Source organism: Myxine glutinosa, chromosome 4 (assembly GCF_964187855.1).
Source record: "Myxine glutinosa chromosome 4, kmMyxGlut1.1, whole genome shotgun sequence".
NCBI classification, from domain to species: Eukaryota; Metazoa; Chordata; class Myxini; order Myxiniformes; family Myxinidae; genus Myxine; species Myxine glutinosa.
Window position 1 is genome coordinate 82,084,172 of NC_136264.1, and position 23,111 is coordinate 82,107,282.

General features: G+C 44.5%; 1 protein-coding gene across 1 annotated transcript in view; it reads right to left on the bottom strand.

The window, feature by feature from the left end:
* Positions 1 to 5,014: 5,014 nt before the first annotated feature.
* Positions 5,015 to 23,111, bottom strand: part of LOC144891773 (uncharacterized) — a 469,129-nt gene continuing 451,032 nt past the window's right edge. Inside the window, exon 2 of the mRNA XM_078776088.1 lies at positions 5,015 to 5,512. Within this exon, the coding sequence (XP_078632214.1) occupies positions 5,510 to 5,512 (3 nt within the window). The 3' untranslated portion in view covers positions 5,015 to 5,509. The remainder of the gene's footprint in view (positions 5,513 to 23,111) is intronic.

Here is a 23,111-nt window from a genome sequence, read left to right on the forward strand (position 1 = left end):
TGAGGACGATCCATAATATATGGCAACAAAAACAAAGACCATGATACAGTGAAGTTTTACAATGACTCGTACTTAGAAACGGTCTCTTCCAAATCAGCATCCATCAAAAAAAATAAAAAACAAAACTTTTTCACTTAATGCACAAAATGTATTTTATCTTTCAGAGCTGCTTGGCTTGTTAGATTGTAAATAATGAATGTTGTCTGCATCGACAAATTTCCTTCCCATTATCCCAAGTTTTTACTTCTTCGTACGAATGGCGTACACAGTGTTATAGGCATGGCCATACCTCCACAGTGTTGTAACTCCATCTTCAGTGTCCAAATTTTTGCGAGGCCAATCCAATATTTCAGAGCCAATTAATATACATTGCAGTATTTTGATTTCTGTGTTACATTACCAATAAAATATATTCGAGTTTTCTAGTTTTATTCGATTCATAATGAAACATAAATTTGGAGTATGCTTGGATTTTTCAAGCCTTTGTAAGCATCTGATTGGCCTACCTATAAAGTTTTGAGGACAACCCAAAAATCTGCCTTTAGTTACAGCCCTGGTTTAGGCAAGATTTCCTGAGAAGCTGGATGCACCTGCAATTTTAAGTTCCGGTACCACTGGTTACATGGATAATTGTGAGAATTAAATCATGAGCCAATGAAAATGAAGAAGTATACAGGAGAATGAGTAATGGAAAAGAAAAGTTAGAAGAAAGTTGCGATTTACAGAATTAAGACATTAGGAGAGTTGGCTTAGTTTAGCATTCCCATCTAAACAGCTGGCTTATGGTACTCAGAATCCAGGTTCAAATGAAACACACGATATGTATTTGTCCAATGTCAATAATTGTCCTTTGGAATTAATATCAGTGTACATAGACTTTATCTACTTATGCTTTTGTCCTGCATGTGATTTACGCACAAGCCTAGATATATGCAAACAAAAAACCGAAAAACGGACAGCTCTTAATATGGTCACTATAATATATTGTTACGGAACCCAAAGTCGGCCTCTGTTCCCCTTATCGAGGGGGGATTAATCCCCTCGTCTATAACTGACCGACGTGGTCCCTGATACTGCACAGCTACCTCTGGAAAGGCAGGTGCGCAGCCCCGTTCGTACCGCGGACAGTTGTTAATTGCCGAGCGGTTTTAGCAACCGCGGCACGAACTATTAACAGAACTAGACCCGATCCTTAAACGTTGGCCAAAATCGTGCCACAGGTGTTCAATGTGGAAACCTCAAAGACGAACGGATGTGAAGAGGAAGAAGGCAAAAGTAGGAAGAACAAATATAATTTATTACTACTATTTACACAATCAAAGAAACCAAGGAAGAAGGAAGAATAAGAAAATAATTACAGAAAGAGGGACGGACCAGAAGGACACAGTGCAACGCTAGCTTACCTATGGCAGTCTTACTTACAAACCCAGGACAGAACAAACAAAGACAGACTCACACGAATGGGGAATTCTCAGGCAGGAATGGCGGGAAGGATGCGAAGGTGGGACCACAGGGCACCGCAAGCGGGTCCACTCCGGGCGGGAAGCGAAGAGCCGGCAGTTCCTTGTATTCGGCTTTACACCGCACACCGGCAGGGTCACTCGCTGCCTCGTCAGGGCTTCACGCGGCTGGTTGAAACGGGGCTGGTTGAAGCGGCTCTCTGCAGAAATCTCTCTTGTGCAGAACTCAGGTGGGCCACGCATCTGCCGTCCCTTTCAAAAGGCTTGCGCGCGCGCTTTTATTGCGCCTCGGGCAATCAAGCCGCCGGCCTCCAGGACACGCCCATCGGTGAGCTCGCCTCGGCCTTGATTTGTCGCGAGGGCTCACCGATCCCGCCCCTAGAGGAGGCGTTGGCAAGGCCACGCCTTGTTCCTGGTGCTGGGCTGACTCCTCCCACCTTCTGCTCCGAGATGACCTCGTGCTCAATGGAGTCTTGCGGCGAAAAACACGGTCCCAAAACAGCAGCGGCGAATGCAGAAAACCGCACGCAGAAAACCGCCCAATGCAGTTGGCAATGGCTGACAAAAGGGGCTTGGAAGGGAATCTACCTTATTTGAATTCGGTGCAATGGAGTGTCAATTAATGGAAAACAAAGCCTTAAACTAATACACATAATAAGGAGATAACTACTGAACAGGGAGATCTATGATTTGCTACGTGATTGTATATGGAATAACGAAGGGGACGACCTTTGACCTTTATACACACACACGGAGGGTGATATTTACACAAAAAAACACAATTCTCATATCCACAACAATATATTAGTGTGGTATGCTTACACATTGTGTGAGTAATACCAAACCATGCTTCCTACATAGGTAGATAATAAATAGAAGCTTTAGGCCAAGCATCACCAACCTCCTGCTAGATTTCGTTTGAGGCTTTTTTGTGCATCTGCCCCTGAAGGTGGCAGGAGGCATTATAGTCTAGTAGGAAGACTAGGTCCCCCTGCACCCCCCGGAGATATACTTCTAATCAGTGTTTCTAGATTGGAAAAAATGTGTAGAAAATGACTAGCTATGGCCCCAAGCTGAAAAAATGTCCCACATACCATTTGTATGCAAATTACTGCTGCCATTATCAAAAAAACGATTTTTGACATATCTCAGCCAATATTGCAGATAATTGAAAAATGAAGGTGTCTAGACCCATGTTTTGAAGGGCATAGATCATGATAGAACTATTCATAATATGATTACATGTGTCTATGGTATACTAGTATGCTAATTAGTGCTTTATTTACAAAATAATCACAGTTTTACGAAATAATAGACTCATATTAAGGTCCGTCTACACAGACGTTAACACAAAGTTTTATTTTTCTAAATATTACAACTGTCAAAATAGTCCTAGCACTCAATGTGACCACTCTTCTCTTGCTTGTTTTAGATAAACATCATTAGCATTAGTGATTCTACACTGAGTCAGTCATCATCATTTTCATCGAAATCGTCAGAGTCAAACTCTTCTTCTCCTTCCTCTTCCTCCTCCTCTTCGTGCTCTCCTGTGTTCAGAAGATCCACCAGTGAGGTTGGTAGGATGGGACCACTGGACCACATTGGTTTCAACAGTCCTTCATCAGTCCTTATCCATCCTTGCTCCTCATAAGGTTTTGGCTTTTCGATGATAGGTTGATCGGCTCTTTTGTACAATGCTACGCGGTGGTTCACACGCTGGATGTGCGGCTTCAGGGCAGACTGGCATGGAGGAAGGCGAGCCAGATCAACCTTGGACTTGGATGTGAGGGTCTTGTCCTCTCCCACCATTTTTCGTAGCAGCTTGGCACGGACAATGTCCACTGATGACTCGCGACTCTGGCCGTACATCACACAGGTGAATTTTTCTAACTGCCTCTCCACCTCAGGGTTGGCATCCCAGTTGTCACCCAGTTCACCGAATGCCCTGTGAAACCTGGGATTCTTCTCCAGCTTTTTCAAGGGCCCGACTTTTCCCTTCCCTTTGAAGGCACTGGTGCAGTCTTCTCCGCTGAACACATAGTACCCCAGGAGAGTGGCACAGTAGTCAGGACCCATCTCTGACCCACCTCAGCAGTTGCTGCCTCGGAACGCTTCAGTAGCTCACGAACAACTGCGTTGTCTGTGATCGGTTGGTGGATAGGCGTGCAGTAGTCGACTGTTGATTTGCTGGGTGGGGGAGAACCAGTTGCAGAGGTGAAACCCCCTAGCCCAGGCACAGGCTGCAGGCCACAGCTTCCGATGTATCTGATGAAGAGCCAGATGTAGTACTCTTGCATCGTAGTGGCATAGACTGTGTCATTCTCTGCTGGCGGTGTGAATGATGAGCCTTCAGGGAACTTCGGGCCAACGCGAGTAAAGTGCAAGGGTGGGAGAGTTTTTGGTGTGTCGACCTTCAGGCTACGCTGTTGTGACCTATTGATGGTAGGTAGCATTCGGTCCTTGCTGCTCTCGAACCCGGGCTTGACCTCCTGCACCATGATTCCTCCAGCACTGTTTACAATGTTGCTGCCGTGCACACTGGTAGTGGTTTTATTCAAGTTGTCCCACTCACAGTGGAATACAAGGTTGCCCTCTCCTGTCACAATTTGTGGTGTACGATAAGTTGAGACTTCATCCAGGACCTTGGCGAGAGCAGTTTCCAACTCCAAGGCGAAATCGTAGCTCTCAGAGTGTCCAAGCCTGTGTAGTATTGTGGTGAGCTGTTTGCTTCGGAACAGGTGCCTTACAGTCACACAGAGGAGGATGTGCTTTGGTAACTTCCATTTTCCATCTGACACTGCACGGCACAGATCTTGTCCAATGGAGAAGACCAGACGCTTCACCTTTTCTGTCTCGATGCCCTCCTTGCCAGTCATTAGCACGCTGAGAAAGCGGACAAGGTCTGGAGGTAGGATGTCTTCAGGATTGAGCTCCATGTCTTCAGCTGTTGGTGGCCATGGTTGGTCTTTACACTCTCTGAAAGCCTGTAGAATACCCTGGCGAAGTTGGAGGGCAACATTTTGGTTCTTGTTTGTGCTTCCGAGTGTGAATGCTCGTGCGAGAGCATTGGAAACTGTTATGTTTGAGCTGTGCACAAGCCAGAAAGAAATGACATCATATTTGTCATGATCAACCTTCATGAAGTGGATATGCTCCTTGATTGGGTCATTCTGTAGGCGTTTCAGTAGTTTCTCTGACCGATAATTTGAGTTCTCATATCCATTCAGTTTCAGTTCCTCGACATAGAGCAAGCGCAAGGAAGAAAGCTGTAGAACTTTATTCTGCTGGATGACCTGGGTTTGAATGTGTTCCAGTACTGAGTTGAATGCCTTTTCATGGGCGGCTGACATGCAAGCCTGCTCCTTTGGTGCTTCGGCTCTGTGAATCGCACGCTCATAGTTGTAGAATGCTGTGCGGAAAGCTTTAAAACATGACGGATGGTGTTTGGCCTCACATGCAAAGAGGTCTTTGTTTTTCACCTTTCGATGGAGTCGATAGAGACCCATTTTCTCAGCCCGTGTTTCGATTTGCTCCCATGCATTTTCTTTGTTTTTAAAGGATGGGAAGGTTGTAGGCCTCTCAGTATTGCGATGAGCATCTTTGGTCTCAACTTTCTCACAAAATATACACTCTGGCGGGAAGATGGGTTCAGCAGAACCTCCTGGTTTACGAGGAGAGTGATGCCATGATGAGGTTGATGGCCCTGGTTCTGTATCATCTCCCAGACGATGAAAGTGGCGGACAAAGTGCTTATAACACTTGCTGTGATATCCTACTCTTTCTAGGTCATCAGGAAGAGTTGCCGGGATCTGATCACATACTGATTGCATACGACATGGGGAGTCATGCGGTTGGTTGAGACGTCTATCCCGGATCTTTTGAAGCAGTTGCAGTTTTTCTGAAGCAGATCCTTTAATTTTACGGAGGGGCGTGAAATCCCCATGATCAGACATGGATGGTACATGAAGGATGCATGTAGGAGGAGAGCTTTGGGCTGCAGGTTCTACACTCCGTTTTCTTTTGGGCATGCTTGCTGTCGATGTCTACCATCACTGTTAAATGACAAATAAGAAATCACGAATGATGTTAAAAGTGCCTGTGAAAGGAGGCTCTGAGTTTTCAGTGAGGTAACAGAGGTTCTGAGTCATGTTCTACACTAGGGTACTTTTTAGCTGACTAAACCATGTTTAGTGGCATCAAAAGTGCTAATAGCTAAAACATCTAAATTCTTCCACACTAACGTTAGCTATCTAGGCCAATGAAACATTGTGCTAAGTTACTGTAGCTAGCTCAGCTGTCGTGCCTCTTTCTGGTTCAATTCATATACAGAAGTCAACAGATATGTCTCATGTTTGGCATTAACAAAAGTTTAAGTTACACCGACATTAGGAACATACTGTACATAGATGAGGCTAGCTTTAACGTTAGCTAACATGGTGCTAGCTGGCTCAGCTGTTATTCTGCCTGTTTATGATTTCATGCAGAAACTGAAGTCAAGAGTGTGAGTAACATTATAGTTAGCATCTTACCTGGCTAGATTGGAGGATGAATACCAAGAACAACACACAGATGGAATGGAAGACTGAACTTTCAACTGAGGTATTCAATAACATCAACGTTACCAATTGATACGAGCGCGCGACATTACCAATTGATACGAGCGCGCGAGCGCGCATGTTACATGGATGGAAATGTAAAATGGCAGCTATAGCAGCACTAATTTGGATCTCTAGTCTGTCATTTCTGCACTGTGATTGGATAACATAAAAAAATATGTTTGGGAGTTAACAGCAGGAGTTGGTAGATTTTACGTGGGCTGGGTGAGAAACCTTTAAATAAGCAAGTGAAAATCTCTCGCAATACAAAGTCAATGGTGGGAAGAAAAGTTGAGTGGTACCAATGTTACTGCCAATGTCCCGCCCCTATGCAAGACTCAGGAGCATCTTGTTGACATTTAACCTTGAAAATACCTGGGTTTAGACCCCTTATGTACCATGTTAAGTTATCTGCAGTATTAACGTATCCTTATCATTTGTAAAACTGATTATTTTGTAATTACAGCATTAATATGCATACTAGTATACCATAGACACATGTAATCATGTTATGAATAGTTCTATCATGATCTATGCCCTTCAAAACATGGGTCTAGACACCTTCATTTTTCAATTATCTGCAATATTGGCTGAGATATATCAAAAATCGTTTTTTTGATAATGGCAGCAGTAATTTGCATAAAAATGGTATGTGGGACATTTTTTCAGCTTGGGGCCATAGCTAGTCATTTTCTACACATTTTTTCCAATCTAGAAACACTGATTAGAAGTATATCTCCGGGGGGTGCAGGGGGACCTAGTCTTCCTACTAGACTATTATGTTTTCGGGTTGTCCGTCCGTCCGTCTGTACGTCTGTCCATCCGTCCGGGCTAAACCCCGTTTTTCTCAGCAACCACATGTCCATTTGAGACAAAACTTTCAAGGTAGGAGTGACACCCATGCAGATTATTTTTACGATAATTGTGACGTCATATGTCACGTGGTATGGCAGCCATCTTGGATTAAACGCAAATAATTAAATATCTATTTCTCGGAAACCACTGAATGTTAACATTTTAAACTTGGCACATTGTCAAGTACTCCCAATGGGAAACAAAAGCATGATAATGATGACATCATAAGTGAAGTGGTACACCAGCCAAAAATGTTTTAATCAAATTCCTTATCCTAAAAATCTGAAATTGCATGCACATGATCTATGACCAATTTGTATTGAAATATTCAATTTACGACATCATAGGACACATGGTTTGGCAGCCATATTGGATTTAACCTAAACCTTAAAAAAAACATCTTCCCCCAAACCACCAAATCGATTGACTCGAAACTTTGCGTGTGTCATTGACTAGGCATGGCGATTAAAAGTTAATCACGAAAATATCATTGGTCACATGGTGTGGCAGCCATATTGGATTGAAGGAAAATATTAAATAATTATATCTCTGAAACCGCTTACCCCATCGATGTGATATATTACAAATATCATCTAACACCATTGTTGCATATAGTTTGAAAATGATGTCATAGGTCACATGTTTGGCAGCCATATTGGATAGAAAAATGAACCTTATCCGATCAACACGAAACTTCACAAATGTGATCCCCTACCCATACGTATGCAGAGTGTACATTTTTAAGGTCATATGTCACATGGTATGGCAGCCATATTAGCTTGAAAGCCGATAATTAAAAACAAATCCCTTCTCTGAAACCGCTTCACCGATCGATGTGAAACCTGTCATGGCTGCCAAAAATGTGACACTTGAAATCAGCTGAATTGACCAAGGCTGAATGGAAAACTTGGTTAGGGGGGTTGATCAAATAAACAAAAATCCAAACAGTTTGTTGATAAATGTGAGAATGGGATGGTGTTTGTGCATGGTAAAACAGCAACCTCACAAATGGACTTTTCGCAAGGCTACACCGAACATCTTGCTGATCTATGTTGGCCGTTGGGCGTAGGCAGTTGTCTCTGCCAAATTTTCCCGATTGTGGAGAGGTCGGCAAGGTACAGCCTTGGCAAATCGTTGCCAATTTTAGTACTTGTAGATGTAACAATAAAAATCAAAAATAAAATCTGATCTGGGTAACTGACCTGGCATAAAAAAATCTGATCTGGGTAACTGATCTGGCATTAAAAAAATCTGATCTGGGTAACTGATCTGGCATAAAAAATCTGACCTTGTGCATGGTAAAACAGCAACCTCACAAAGGGACTTTTCGCAAGGCTATGCCGAACATCTTGCTGATCTATGTTGGGCGTAGGCAGTTGTCTCTGCCAAATTTTCCCGATTGTGGAGAGGTCGGCAAGGTACAGCCTTGGCAAATCGTTGCCAATTTTAGTACTTGTAGATGTAACAATAAAAATCATAAAAATAAAATCTGATCTGGGTAACTGACCTGGCATAAAAAAATCTGATCTGGGTAACTGATCTGACATTTAAAAAAATCTGATCTGGGTATCTGATCTGGCATAAAAAATCTGACCTTGTGCATGGTAAAACAGCAACCTCACAAAGGGACTTTTCGCAAGGCTACGCGAACAGCTTGCTGATCTATGTGATAAACCATGTAAGATATCAACATATATATATATATATATATATATATACATATATACACACACACACACACACACACACACACACACACACACACACACACACACACACACACACACACACACACACACGTGCGAATACATAAATCCTCAATAGGTTGCATAGGCCTTCCATCCCGAACAAATAAATCATCTCGTTCTCCCAGCTGTCAAACAGTTTCTTTAAACGGCTTGAATTATGGGCAAGGAATCTGAAGCGTTAGGGTTTAAGATCTTGACATGAAAGGCGCCTTTAACCTTTTGATTCAAAGGTCATTTTGGCCATGTGCCATGTCTTTGCGCATGCCACCATGGCCTTGATCAGCCTGAATGCCTTTGAAATCCGAGACGGACTCCTGTGCTGCTGTGAGACGTGTCTTGAAGCAGCCTCCGAGTCAATTATCCAAATGATGTCAGCGATACACAACTCAAGCCTGCAATGTCCCTCATCTTCTCAGTGGCTTGTCATTAGCATCAGGGACTAATTAAGGGTCTCTATCCCCCGCCCTCCCCCAATGTGCCTTCCCCAAGTGACATTCCTTTCTTAATTATCTGGAATTTGCATGCAATAGGGATTCGGCTTCCCCTGCTCATTCATTTGTAGGTTAATGTTGTGACTACATTTGCATATTTGTGGGATTTTTAAGCTGATACTTGCGAGCTGGATGTGCACCTCAATTATGGAAATAGTCCATAAAAGGTTGATCTTGAAACATTTTGCTTGCAAAGAATAATAGTTCTTATCGAGAAACATCAATCAACGTTTATTAATTGGTTTTCCTTTGCGATTTGGATTTCTTATTTGCCCAAAACACTTGGTGTAAACTCATCGATTTTTCACACAATATTGCATTAACCTCTTTACCCCTTTTTCCAATGAACAATATATGAAGCAAAAAAGTCACAATTTTAATAACCAAACAACAATCCAAACAGTTTGTTGATAATGTGAGAATGGGATGGTGTTTGTGCATGGTAAAACAGCAACCTCACAAAGGGACTTTTTCCAAGGTTACGCCGAACAGCTTGCTGATCTATGTTGGGCGTGGGCAGTTGTCTCTGCCAAATTTACCCAATTGTGGAGAGGTCGGAAAGGTACAGCCTTGCCAAATCGTTGCCAATTTTAGCACTTGTAGAAGTAACAATAAAAATCATAAAAATAAAATCTGATATGGGTAACTGACCTGGCATAAAAAATCTGACCTGGATAATTTACCTGGTATTAAAAACTTTCTGAGCTGACATTAAAAAATGTGACCTGGGGAACTGACCTGGCATACAAAAAAGAAATCTGATCTGGGTAACTGACTTGGCATTAAAAAAAATTCTGACCAAGCATAAAAATATCTGACCTGGCATAAAAAAATCTGACCTGGGTAACTGACCTGCCATGAAAACAAATCTGACCTGGGTAACTGACCTAGCATGAAAAAAAATCTGACCTGGGTAACTGACCTGGCATGAAAACAAATCTGACCTGGGTGGGTAACTGACCTGCCATAAAAAAAATTTGACCTGGTTAACTGATCTGGCATGAAAAATCTGACCTGGTATTAAAAAAGTCTGACCTGGGTAACTGACCTGGCATTAAAAAATCTGACCTGGGTAACTGACCTGGCATAAAAAAATCTGACCTGGGTAACTGAACTGGCATGAAAACAAATCTGACCTGGGTAACAGACCTGCCATTAAAAAAATTTGACCTGGGTAACTGATCTGGCATGAAAAAATCTGACCTGGCATTAAAAAAGTCTGACCTGGGTAACTGACCTGGCATTTAAAAAATATGACCTGAGTAACTGACTGGCATAAATAAATCTGACCTGGGTAACTGACCTGGCATAAAAAATTTGACCTGGGTAACTGACTGGCATAAATAAATCTGACCTGGCATAAAAAATTTGCCCTGGGTAACTGACTGGCATAAACAAATCTGACCTGGCATAAAAAATCTGACCTGGGTAACTGACCTGGCATAAAAAATTTGACCTGGGTAACTGACTGGCATAAATAAATCTGACCTGGCATAAAACATTTGCCCTGGGTAACTGACTGGCATAAATAAATCTGACCTGGCATAAAAAATCTGACCTGGGTAACTGACCTGGCATAAAAAATTTGACCTGGGTAACTGACTGGCATAAATAAATCTGACCTGGCATAAAACATTTGCCCTGGGTAACTGACTGGCATAAATAAATCTGACCTGGCATAAAAAATCTGACCTGGGTAACTGACCTGGCATAAAAAATTTGACCTGGGTAACTGACTGGCATAAATAAATCTGACCTGGCATAAAACATTTGCCCTGGGTAACTGACTGGCATAAATAAATCTGACCTGGCATAAAAAATCTGACCTGGGTAACTGACCTGGCATAAAAATATTTTGCTCTATAAATGGTTAAGAATCACTTAAAAAATAATTACCTGAATAAAAAAATATCCTGATCTGGATCTTCACCAACATCTAATAATTTCGTCCTTGTCACATACCCAACCTCTCCACCAAATTTCGTCCGAATATGTCCACAACTTTTTGAGATATCCTGGTCACAAACAACAAACAAACAGACAAACAAACAGACAGACAGGGGTGAACACATAACCTCCATCTACCTTCGGTGGTGGAGGTAATAAGCGAGACATCACAAACCTGTCTGCATTCCACGAAGAGGCAGATACGCGACTTACACTGCATGCCAAATATGCCTACCAAAACCAATACCAGCGACTTGTTGGAATGTGTCAAAATACTAATGTCCTTCTACTGCTCCGCCATCTTGGACGCCTTGATGTGGAAGTGTGGATGGTTGCAGGTACAGTAAACACAAAGAAAATGTTTTCCGGTGCATTTGGATAGCATCCAGACTTGATGGTGTTCTTTTGGACAATTTACTTGGATTCCATGCCTTCACCGGTTGTGATACCACCTCGTCCTTCACAGGGTTCTCCACGAAGTCATGCTGGAAGGTGTATCAGAAATATCCTGCCCTTCTAGAAGGTATCGGTAAGGATGGTGACGTCTCAGGTCCAGAAGAATTTGTGTGTAAGCTGTATGGTAGTGAAGACCTGGAAAGTCCAAGTGTGGATGAATTGAGGTGCACTCTATTCAGCAAGGCCAGGAAAGAGGTGGAGCAGTTTCCACTAACGAGAGAGGCCCCAGAGCTTCACTTGGCAAGATTGAATGATCAAGCAAAGATATGGCAACTGGTGGACGGAGCAGAAATGGAAGTTGGATCTGCAACTGAAACAAATGGATGGAAAGAAGGACAGAAAGGTCTTGAAGTTGTTTGGACGAGATTGCCAGCAGTCTCAAAGGCATACATTGAACTAACATCCTGTGGATGTAAAACCAAATACAGCACAGCGAGGTGCAGGTGTTATCGTGCAAGGCAGATTTGCATGTACTAGGGCATTGCCCGTACGTGGGTGCCCGTTCCTTGCCAAAAAAAAAAAAAAACGCTACCCGTACGCTCTACCCCGCCCGTACGCCCGTAAACAAAAAAAACAACGCTCTTCGCTTCCGCCCTTCGCTCTGACTGAATTGGGAGAAATAATGCGCATAAGAAATCGAATTACGTACCGTAATGGCGGTCAGCTCGTAACGCGCTCAGCTCCGCTCGTCTCACATCGGCCACGCCTACGCAACAAAGCGTTCTGTGATTGGCTGCCGGAAGTGAAGTCTTCACTGTCCGGAAGTTCGCAAATCGCAGTTACGATGAATCGTTTTAATTTAATCGCAGTTTGAATTCGTTTTAAAACATAGTTTAACGGCAACATAGTTTTCCAACGTGAAATAAATGAATACGCTGTCAAATGTGCCGTCCGAGGCAGAGTCTGATCGCCACGTTCGGCACACGTGATAGCTCGCTGCTCTCTGATTGGTTGAAGCGTTTTTTGGACATAGCTCGGTAAGTACTTCTCCGATTAATTTAAAACCTTGAAAAGGCACATCCTCGGGTCCCCAGCAATATACCTGGCAAGTTTCAAGTATATCGGACCCGTGGTTGTCGAGAAACAGCGGTCACAGACACACAGACACACAGACACACAGACACACAGACACACAGACACACAGACACACAGACACACAGACATTGCTGGAATTATAGATAGATGAGTGAGTGTACGTGTGACGCAGATGGATGCACAAACCCAATGACCTTAAAGGCTGCCATAGATTAACAGGTTATTCGATGAACTGTGGAATATCTTCAGATAACTGAGTATGCACTGATAATGTGAAAATACACAAGTGCTATTTTAAAAATACAAAATCATGGTTTTGAAAAGTTGAAATATTTTTATTTTGCTCATAGTTTAAAATTTAATCATAGTTTATAATCATAGTTTAAATTTTTTACACGAGCTTTTACTCTTACACGAGCCTCGATCTTGTATACAAAAAACAAAAACAAAATTCTAAAAATCATCCAAAATTATTTTGTATATTTTTTATTCTCGATATGAAGTAAAATGAGTGAAATTGGGTTGTTTGAAAAACAGAAATTCAAGTAATCATGAGTTTTTAGAGAAATAAAACTGCTTTATTATTTAAAAGAATAAAATCTTGTTTTCCGCTCCCTCTTTTTGTGTGTTTTGTTTGTCTGGTTGATTTGTTTGTGAAGTAAATGTTAGCTCTTTCACGAGCCTCGATTCAGTATACAAAAAAAATATTTTAAAAATTTTCTATTTGACCTTTTCCCATTGAGCTGTGACCTTTGGAACTTGACCTTTGACCCAAATTTGCTTTTTGTTTCTTTTAATATAAACAAAATACCTTTTATAGACATCTATCCATGATATAGGACAGTTTTAAGCCTATTTATGCGGTTAAATCTTCACCAATATAATACTACTTCTAAAATAAGTCCCCTGGATGACCTTTGACCCCTAAATGATCCTAAACGCTAAAATCCAGCATGGCATCCCCCCAGGAATTGCTTGGATGCTGGCCATTAACAAAAATGATTTGGAGTTTTTTCGGCCCTTGGCAGGTGAGGACTGAAGGATGATGGTAAAGGAGATGGCAGCGCAGCTTAGCATAGGAAACCATGCCAAACAGGATATGATAGCGACCTTGGGATATCAGAAAGTTTGTTCCCATTGGGTTCCCTGTTTGCTTATGGACAAACTTAAAAGCACACGCATGGATGTGCCATCACAGTTGCTTCAACGACATGCTGCCAAGGACGATGATTTCCTGTTCCATATCGTGACTGAACCACCTTTAGAGGCCATTTTCCCCCACAGAGCGGGGGTTGGCCCTTTTTTGGGCACCGTGGTCCCCTTTTTGAAGCAATGTTTTATGGCCGGATGCCCTTCCTGCCGCCAACCCTGTTGGTCGCCTCTTGCGACACACAGCGAATTACCAGTGAACTGGTCCTCAATTTGCCGACCTTGGAAGCATGACAGGCTGAGTCAACCCCCCCTGGCATTAATTCAGCGATCGACCGGGATTCAAACCCAGGATCCTAGGATCCCAAGCCGGCACCCTAACCGCTAAGCCAACACCAGGCAGAACGTGGTGCAATGAATGAATGAATGCAAAATAATCTTCAGGATTGAAGGAGGCAGACTAACCAAAAGAAGAAGAAGACCATGTGCACATTCATTTCCATTTTGTACATGTAAAATAAATATTGAAATGTAATAGGAATAGGTTCGATTGCTGACATTGCATCGACCCTATCCCTCTGCTGCATTTAAATATTTATTTTCCATATGCTGAATGGAAATTAATATACCTCGCACAATGATGGGTCTTCAGTCTCCGCAGGAATACTCTACACTGAGTCATTTACACACACATGTAGAGAGGTCTGATGATCTTGTCAGACATTAAAGAGGAAGCCAACCACAATTTTTTTTTCCTGAAAACCATTAATCACAGTCTAATTTGAAGGGGAAAAAAAATTGAATTTTTTTTGCCAATCACAGTGTCAAACCTCCCCCCCTAAAGTGTCTATTTTCGCCAGTGACGTCACACTCAGAACCCACCTTGATCCAAATGGCAGCTTACATAGAGAAAGTTTTTTTTTTTTTTTTTTTGGTATACAGAGTCGAGGCTCGTGAAAGAGCTAAGATTTATCAAACAAACAAATCAAACAAACAAGCAAACAAAGCATATAAAAAGGGGAGCGGTCGACAAGATGGGGAGAGAAGGGGAGGAAGCACACAAACACAACATTTGAGAGCAGGGACATCGGGAGATGCGTGGGAGGGAGAGGGCCTGGGGGGAGGCAGGATAGGCATAAAACGCACGGACACCAAGGACTGACGGCACCTCAAAAGTCGGCACCTCAAAAACGTGGATTTGGCGTGAAATTAGCGGGGGTAGAAAAGATCAAGCTTTTGGATTGGGGAAGATAAGAGATGGTGGTGAACAGCCGTTTTAAAGACCTGGAGGGAGGAGTGGGATTGAAGAGAGTGAGGGAGTTTGTTCCAGAGGTGGGAGAAAAGAGGAATGAAGGAGTGAAGGTGAGCAGAGAGTCTTGATTTTGGCAGTTTAACCAGAAGAGGGTTGCAGGCAGATCTTGTGCGACCAGTAGGAATATTTGGGGGACAGAGCCCAGAGAGAGCTGGGGGAGAAAGGCCGGAGAAGAGTCGGTAGAAGACGGAAAGACCACCAACCTGCCTGCGATGAGTAAGTGAAAGGCCCTCAGAGATAGCGTCATCGCGGGAGATTCCAATGATTCTGAACGCTTTGCTTTCAACAGCGTGAAGACGAGCGAGGTGTGAGGCAGGAGCACCAGCCCAGAGGGGAGAGCAGTACTCCATTGAGCTGCGGATGAAAGCCTTGTATGTGGTGAGGAGCTCAGGTGTGCGGAGGAAGGACTTCGCACGACAGAGGATGCCCAGTCGGCGACTGGCTTTGGAGGCCAGCTTGGAAATGTGGTTTTCCCAGGAAAGATCATGGCAGATAGTGAGACCCAAAAGCTTGAGTGACAGAACTTCTTGGAGAGGATTATTCAGAAAGTACAGGGTCCGGCTGGGAGGTGTGACGATTTTCAGAAAACTCGTACACAGTTATTTTTAGTCGAATTTCAATTTTTATTTTTCTTAAAGACTACATATATAATGCCATTTCATACACTGTAACAAAGACATTTTTAAAATGTAATTCATGTTTGAATTGGGTATAACAATGCAAGTGGGGGGTCGAGCGCATGCGTGATGGCTGTTGGTTACTCGTTGTTAGGCGCCATTTCAGTCGCCATGGAGCTGTGGACGATTGAACATCGCGTCTTTGTTGTTGAGACGTTTATTCAAATGGGTAGTTCGGTGGTGCTTACACAGCGCACATTTCGTACTCACTTCAATGTTGGTCGACATGGCGCCGTTCCGTCTCGAAACACAATATTGAAGTGGGTAAAAAACTTCAGGACAACTGGATCTGTGAGGCCGGGAGCAGCTCGGGGAGATGATCGAACCGTTAGGACCCCGGAAAACATCGAAAGGGTTCGACAAGCTGTGGAGGCCAGCCCTCGTCAGTCAGCGGTACGGCACGCTCGCGCTCTACGGATGTCAGACAGATCAGTTCGTCGAATTTTGCACTTGGACCTTCATTATCACGCGTACAAAATCATGGTGGTTCAAGAACTGCAGCAGAATGATTTAGTACGGCGGTTTACGTTCGCAGAAAGAATGCTGGAACTGCTGAGGGATGCTGCTGTGCTGAGAAATGCTGGAACTTTTCCGCGCGTCTGCAAGAATGCTTGGACAAGAACGGCCGCCATTTAGATGATGTCATTTTTCAAACATGAATTACATTTTTTAATGTCTTTGTTACAGTGTATTACATGGCATTATATATATAGTCTTTAAAAAAAAAAAAAATTGAAATTCGACTAAAAATAACTGTGTACGAGTTTTCTGAAAATCGTCACACCTCCCTGACGGACCCTGTAGATGGGAGGGTTGTCCAGTCGGTCTTTTCGGAGAGACATCGTAAGAGTGTGAGATTTGTCAGGATTGAAAGACATGTTCCACTTGTTTGCCCAGTCTGTGATTTTGTCCAGGTCTGCAGAGAGTGAGGAGGCTGCAGACTGCCGATCTGAGGGATGAGGAATGGAGTGGCAGAGAGTGGAGTCATCAGCAAAGAGATAGAGAGGATTTTCAAGAAAGTCAGAGAGATCATTGATGAAGACCAGAAAAAGCACAGGGCCCAGAACACTGCCTTGGGGGAACTCCAGCCTGAACAGGAAGAGGAGATAAGAGAAACCCATTCAGGGCCACACGTTCACTACGACTAGAGAGGAAGTCCGCCAGCCATGCGTGGAGATTTCCATGGATACCAAAGGAGGAGAGTTTGGTGAGCAGAGCGGGGTGCCAGACCGTATCGAAGGCATGTGATATGTCGAGGGAGACAGCTCTAATTTCCTGTTTGGCATTGAGGACCTCCATCCATTGTTGAGACAGCAGAAGCAGCATGTCCAGAGTAGAGTGACCTGGGCTGAAACCAAATTGATGATCAGAGATCAAGCCATTGGAGAAGAGGAAAGATTTCATATCCGAAGCAATGATGGATTCCATGATTTGCTGATAATTGGGAGAAGGCTGATTGATCTGTCGTTGCAAGGATCTGTTTTTGCACCTTTTTGTGTAAAGTGGTGATGTTGGCTGATTTCCAAGCAGATGGCAGTTGACCTTGAGCAAAATAGAGGGTGAAGAGAACAGAGAGAGGGAGTGAAAGAGCGGAAGAACAGGATTTTAGGACCCGTGGGCTGATGCTGTCAGGTCCAGTTGCAGAATCAGAGTCGAGGGTTGATAGAAACTTTTCCACCTTGTCAGGAGGAAAGGACACGGAGTTCAGGAGCAGCTGGGTACGACTGGGTACGGTGGGTACAGAGAGGGATGGGTTTGGGACACAAGATTTAGAGGCAAACACAGAGTTGAGGCATTCAGCTTTTTCACGTGCGGAGTCAGCTGTGTAGCCGTTTGAGGTAAGGGAGGGGATGGAGGGGAACAAACACCAGAAACAGATTTGACCAGGCGCCACCAGCATTTGGAAGAGGGAGACAGATAAGAGAGTTCGGTCTTGAGAACGGAGAGATATTGTTTCCTGACTCTCCTGAGGGTGGACACACACTTGTTTCAGGCTTTGTGAAAGGAAATGAGATTTCCTTCCGTTGGATTTGCTTTCCAGGAGACGAAGGCAAGTTGTTTCTGGGCAACAGCCTCACCACAAGATTCCGTGTACCATGGAGGGGAGGAAGGGTATGACAACTGAAGACGAGATGGGATAAATCTGTGCATGAGAGAGAGAGCCATTTACTTTGGAAGAATTCCCAGGATGAGTTGATGTCAGAGGTGGTAGAGATGGGAGACCAGTCCAGATGATTGATGGCTGCTTGAAGACCGTGCCATTTGGCCTGAGTGAAATGCCAGACCCGTCGACGCTGAGCAATATCCCTGAGAATGGTCAGAGAGATGTCCACTTTAACAAGCACATGATCAGATGAGCCGATTGGAGCAGAAGAAGCGCAGCAGACATTTTCAGGGAGGTTCGTCATAACCAAGTCCAGAAGAGAAGATGCTCCGTTGACTGAGATCCGGGTCGGGAAATTGACAGATTGTGTCAGTCCCAGTGAGACGCAGAAGTCCTTTGCTGAGGAGCCATGGCTGGTGAGAGGGGTACCCACACCCAGCCAACTGGCATGGTGACAATTGAAATCACCACATAATAGGAAGAGAGAATTTGGATGAGTCGATAGAAGTTGGTCCATATTATCAGACAGCGAGATGTAGATGGAGTCATCACTGTTTGGTGGACGGTACAACACACATATGAACAAGAGGTGGGAGCGAAGGGGAAGCCGTAGCCAGAGGTATTCCTGAGGGTGAGGTGGAGAGAGTGCAGTGCAGGGCGAGTGAGGAAGAGAGTTTTTGATAAAGATAGCAACCTCACCTCAAGGACGAGGCTCAGGTCTATCATACCGGAGGAGGGAGTAACCCGGGAGAGATACTAAGGAATCAGAGACATCATGAAGGAGGAAAGTTTCTGTTAAGCAGATCACGTCTGGTTTGTCAGAAGCAAGCAGTATGGAGAGATCAGTTAAGTTTGAACGAAGGCCCCGGATGTTTGAGGTCCATACCGTTAATGAAGAGGAAGGGGGAGCATCGGATACAGAACAGGGGGGAGGAGGGATAAGGTAAGATGTGGAAGAGGTGGAAGAGGTAGGGAGAGCTGTTGAAGGTGTGTCAGAGATTTCAGAATAGCTCGGAGAAAGGGAAGGATGGGGCGGACAAAAGGTTTGATGGTGATTGGGTGAGGCACAATGAGGTGTTATTTGAGGAGGAGGAAGAGCGAGGCAGAAGGTTGGGGGAGATGGAGGTGAGAGTTGGAAGGGGGAAGAAGCGGGGAGGACGCTTTGAGGAGGAGGGGTGAGAGGGGGGAAATTGAGAAGAAATGAGGGTGGGGAGATTTGAAGGGGAGGGGCAAGGGGGGAGTTTAGGAGGGAAGGGACAAGGGGAGGGATTTGAAAGGGATGGGATATGGGGGAGATTTGGAGGGGAGGGGTGAGGGGGGGAGTCTAGGAGGGGAGGGGTGTGGGGGGAGTTTAGGAGGGAAGGGGCAAGGGGGGAGATTTGAAAGGGATGGGTGATGGGGAAGATTTCGAGGGGAGGGGTGATGGGGAAGATTTGGAGGGGAGGGGTTATGGGGAAGATTTGGAGGGGAGGGGCAAGGGGGTAGATTTGAAAGGGATGGGTGATGGGGAAGTTTTTGAGGGAAGGGGTGATGGGGAAGATTTGGAGGGGAGGGGTGAGATTGGATTTAAAAAGTGTACAATTAATGGGAAACGAACATTTATTGCAAAATGAGTTTCTTGTGACCTTCGAGTCAAAAATACGTTTAATGACGCTGGAGGGAGGATGGAGTGCAGGAGAGTTTAGGGAATATAGAAAAGAGGCACTGTAAGAGATGGAATTTTTTTTTTGGATGAATAGATTTGGTGAGCAAGTCAAAAGCAACCTTTTAAAGAAGAAGAAAAAATGTACAGCCAACCCTCGTTAATCCAACCCCGTTTAATCCGGAAATCTCACGATCCGAACAAAACATCCATGGATCAGATTTCCGCCATTCATTTTATCCCTCTAATCCGCACAATCATTTATCCGACAATCTCGCTAATCCAATACTGGGTGCTGGGAACAAAGTCGTCCGGATTAACGAGGGTTGACTGTATTTCGAGCTCGGATTGGATTCGATATTGATTCCACCGTCATTAGCAACTCTGAAGGTTATTTTTTGAAGAAACTATTGGAGACAAAATTAGTTATGGAAACGCTTTTGGGGGAATTATGCAGCTGTATCGTTTTGAGCTTTGTGCAAGCAATTCAGACGAAGATGGCGACAATGGAGGAGGTGTTAGTGACAATGCAAATGGAGTAATGGACGCACCCCCGGCACAACGTACACTTGTTGACTCTAGCTCCCATGTCTTGACGGAAGCTGAGACCCTCCAAACTCACTCTCTGCCTTTCCCTTACACAGCTACGGCCTCCGTGTTTCCCCACTGTGCTATGACGTCGTTCGCAGCACATGTGGAATGTGCCTCCTCAAAGGGAGCTGGAGTTCCCTGAGCAGGCACGAATAGGTACGGTGCTGTGCACTCATGGCACGTAATGAAATATGACACCTGACAGGGCGATGAAGCTTCGGAGATGGGACAGAGGGTCCAGCGACGGAGATTCGTAGATGGGACAGGGGGTCCAGCGACAGAGCTTCATAGATGGGACAGAAGGTCCAGCGACGGAGATTCGTAGATGGGACAGAGGGTCCAGCGACGGAGATTCGTAGATGGGACAGAGGGTCCAGCGACGGAGCTTCGTAGATGGGACAGAGGGTCCAGCGACGGAGATTCGTAGATGGGACAGGGGGTCCAGCGACGGAGATTCGTAGATGGGACAGGGGGTCCAGCGACAGAGCTTCATAGATGGGACAGAAGGTCCAGCGACGGAGATTCGTAGATGGGACAGAGGGTCCAGCGACTGAGATTCGTAGATGGGACAGAGGGTCCAGCGACGGAGATTCGTAGATGGGACAGAGGGTCCAGCGACGGAGCTTCGTAGATGGGACAGGGGGTCCAGCGACAGAGCTTCGTCGATGGGACAGAGGGTCCAGCGATGGAGCTTCGTAGATGGGACAGGGGGTCCAGCGACAGAGCTTCATAGATGGGACAGAAGGTCCAGCGACAGAGCTTCGTAGATGGGACAGAGGGTCCAGCGACTGAGCTTTCTAGATGGGACAGAAGGTCCAGCGACGGAGCTTTGTAGATGGGACAGAGGGTTCAGCGACGGAGCTTTGTAGATGGGACAGAGGGTCCAGCGACGGAGATTCGTAGATGGGCCAGAGGGTCCAGAGACTGAGTTTTCTAGATGGGACAGAAGGTCCAGCGACGGAGCTTCAATATGGGACAGAGGGTCCAGCGACGGAGCTTTGTAGATGGGACAGAGGGTCCAGCGACGGAGCTTTGTAGATGGGACAGAGGGTCCAGCGACGGAGCTTCGTTGATGGGACAGAGGCTCCAGCGACGGAGCTTCGTATATGGGACAGAGGGTCCAATGATGGAGCTTCGTAGATGGAACAGAGGGTCCAGCGACGGAGCTTCATAGATGGGACAGAGGGTCCAGCGACAGAGCTTCATAGATGAGACAGAGGGTCCAGCGACAGAGCTTCATAGATGGGACAGAAGGTCCAACGACGGAGATTCGTATATGGGACAGAGGGTCCAGCGACGGAGATTCGTAGATGGGACAGAGGGTCCAGCGACAGAGCTTCGTAGATGGGACAGAGGGTCCAGCGACAGAGCTTCATAGATGGGACAGGAGGTCCAACGATGGAACTTCATAGATGGGACAGAGGGTCCAGCGACGGAGATTCGTAGATGGGCCAGAGGGTCCAGCGACGGAACTATCAGACGTGGGAATGCGAAAGTGAAGGTGTGTGTTGTGTGCTCCCTTTCTCCCTATTTATGTCTGTCGATTGCCAGATCTGTTTGGTTATTTGTAGTGTATTGTTCCTCCTCATCCCCCATCCTCTTTCTCTTTTAATAAACAATTATTATTTATAAGAACGTCTTCCCGCCTTCTGCCTTCCCACGTGACCAATCCCCAATTTTGGTTTGCATTTTGGCGATCCTTGGGGGAAGTATTACCATCTATTGAACCAAAGTAAATTCTGAACACTGGAAATTCGGAGATCGTTTGGGTATTTGCGAGGGTTGAAGACTCTCGGCGTGACAGTTGACCCGTCAACGTGACAATACATAACAATGCAAACTGTTTTCTGATTCCCTTTGTGTTTCATGTTTTTATGTTGGTTAACTTACGGTGTCACCAAAGAATAATTCCCCTGAATATGGGACAATAAAGATTATTATTATTATTATTATTATTATTAAACCCATAATGTACTGAACAATATGGATCCCAAGGAAAAATATGCAAACTGTTTTTACACACAATACAAGAATGGCACTCAGTAGAGAGCATACCTCCGCCTGGTTGGCCATATCACTCAATGGTGAAGAATCACTATAAAATTAAATAATTCTCATACCCGAATCCATATTCAGATCTTTACTAAAATCGAATCGATTCTTCCTTGTCACACACCCAACCTCTCCACCAAGTTTCGTCCAAATCCATCCATAACCTTTTGAGATATCCCGCAATGTATAGTTTTTGGCCCTATCTTCCAATGGTGAAGAATCACTGAAAGAATTAAATAATTCTCATATCCGAATCCATATTCTGATCTTCACCAACATCGAATGTATTTGGCCTTGTCAGACATCCAAACGGTCCACCAAGTTTCGTCCAAATCCGTCCACAACTTTTTGAGATATCCTGCTATATATTGTTTTGGCCCCATCTCCCAATGGTGAAGAATCACGTAAAAAATTATAGTAGCCGAATCCGGATCTTCACCAAAATCTGTTCATTTTGTCCTTGTCACATACACTACCTGTCTGCGAAATTTCGTCCGAATCCGTCCACAATATTTTGAGATATTTTGTTCACAAACAAACAAACAAACAGACAGGGGTGAAAACCTTTGGTGGCGGAGGTAAATATATTATGATATCTATCTATAATTCCAGTAATCTCTGTGTGTGTGTGTGTGTGTGTGTGTGTCTGTGTGTCTGTGTGTGTGTTTGTTTGTTTGTCTGTGACCGCTGTTTCTCGACAACCACGGGTCCGATATACTTGAAACTTGCCAGGTATATTGCTGGGGACCCGAGGATGTGCCTTTTCAAGGTTTGAAATTAATCGGACAAGTAGTTACCGAGCTATGTCCAAAAAACGATTCAACCAATCAGAGAGCAGCGAGCTATCACGTGTGCCGAACGTGGCGAACAGACTCTGCCTCGGACGGCACATTTGAGAGCGTATTCATTTATTTCACGTTGGCAAACTATGTTGGCGTTAAACTATGTTTTAAAACTAATTAAAACTAATTTGCGATTCTTTCGCTTTCCTGTGCGT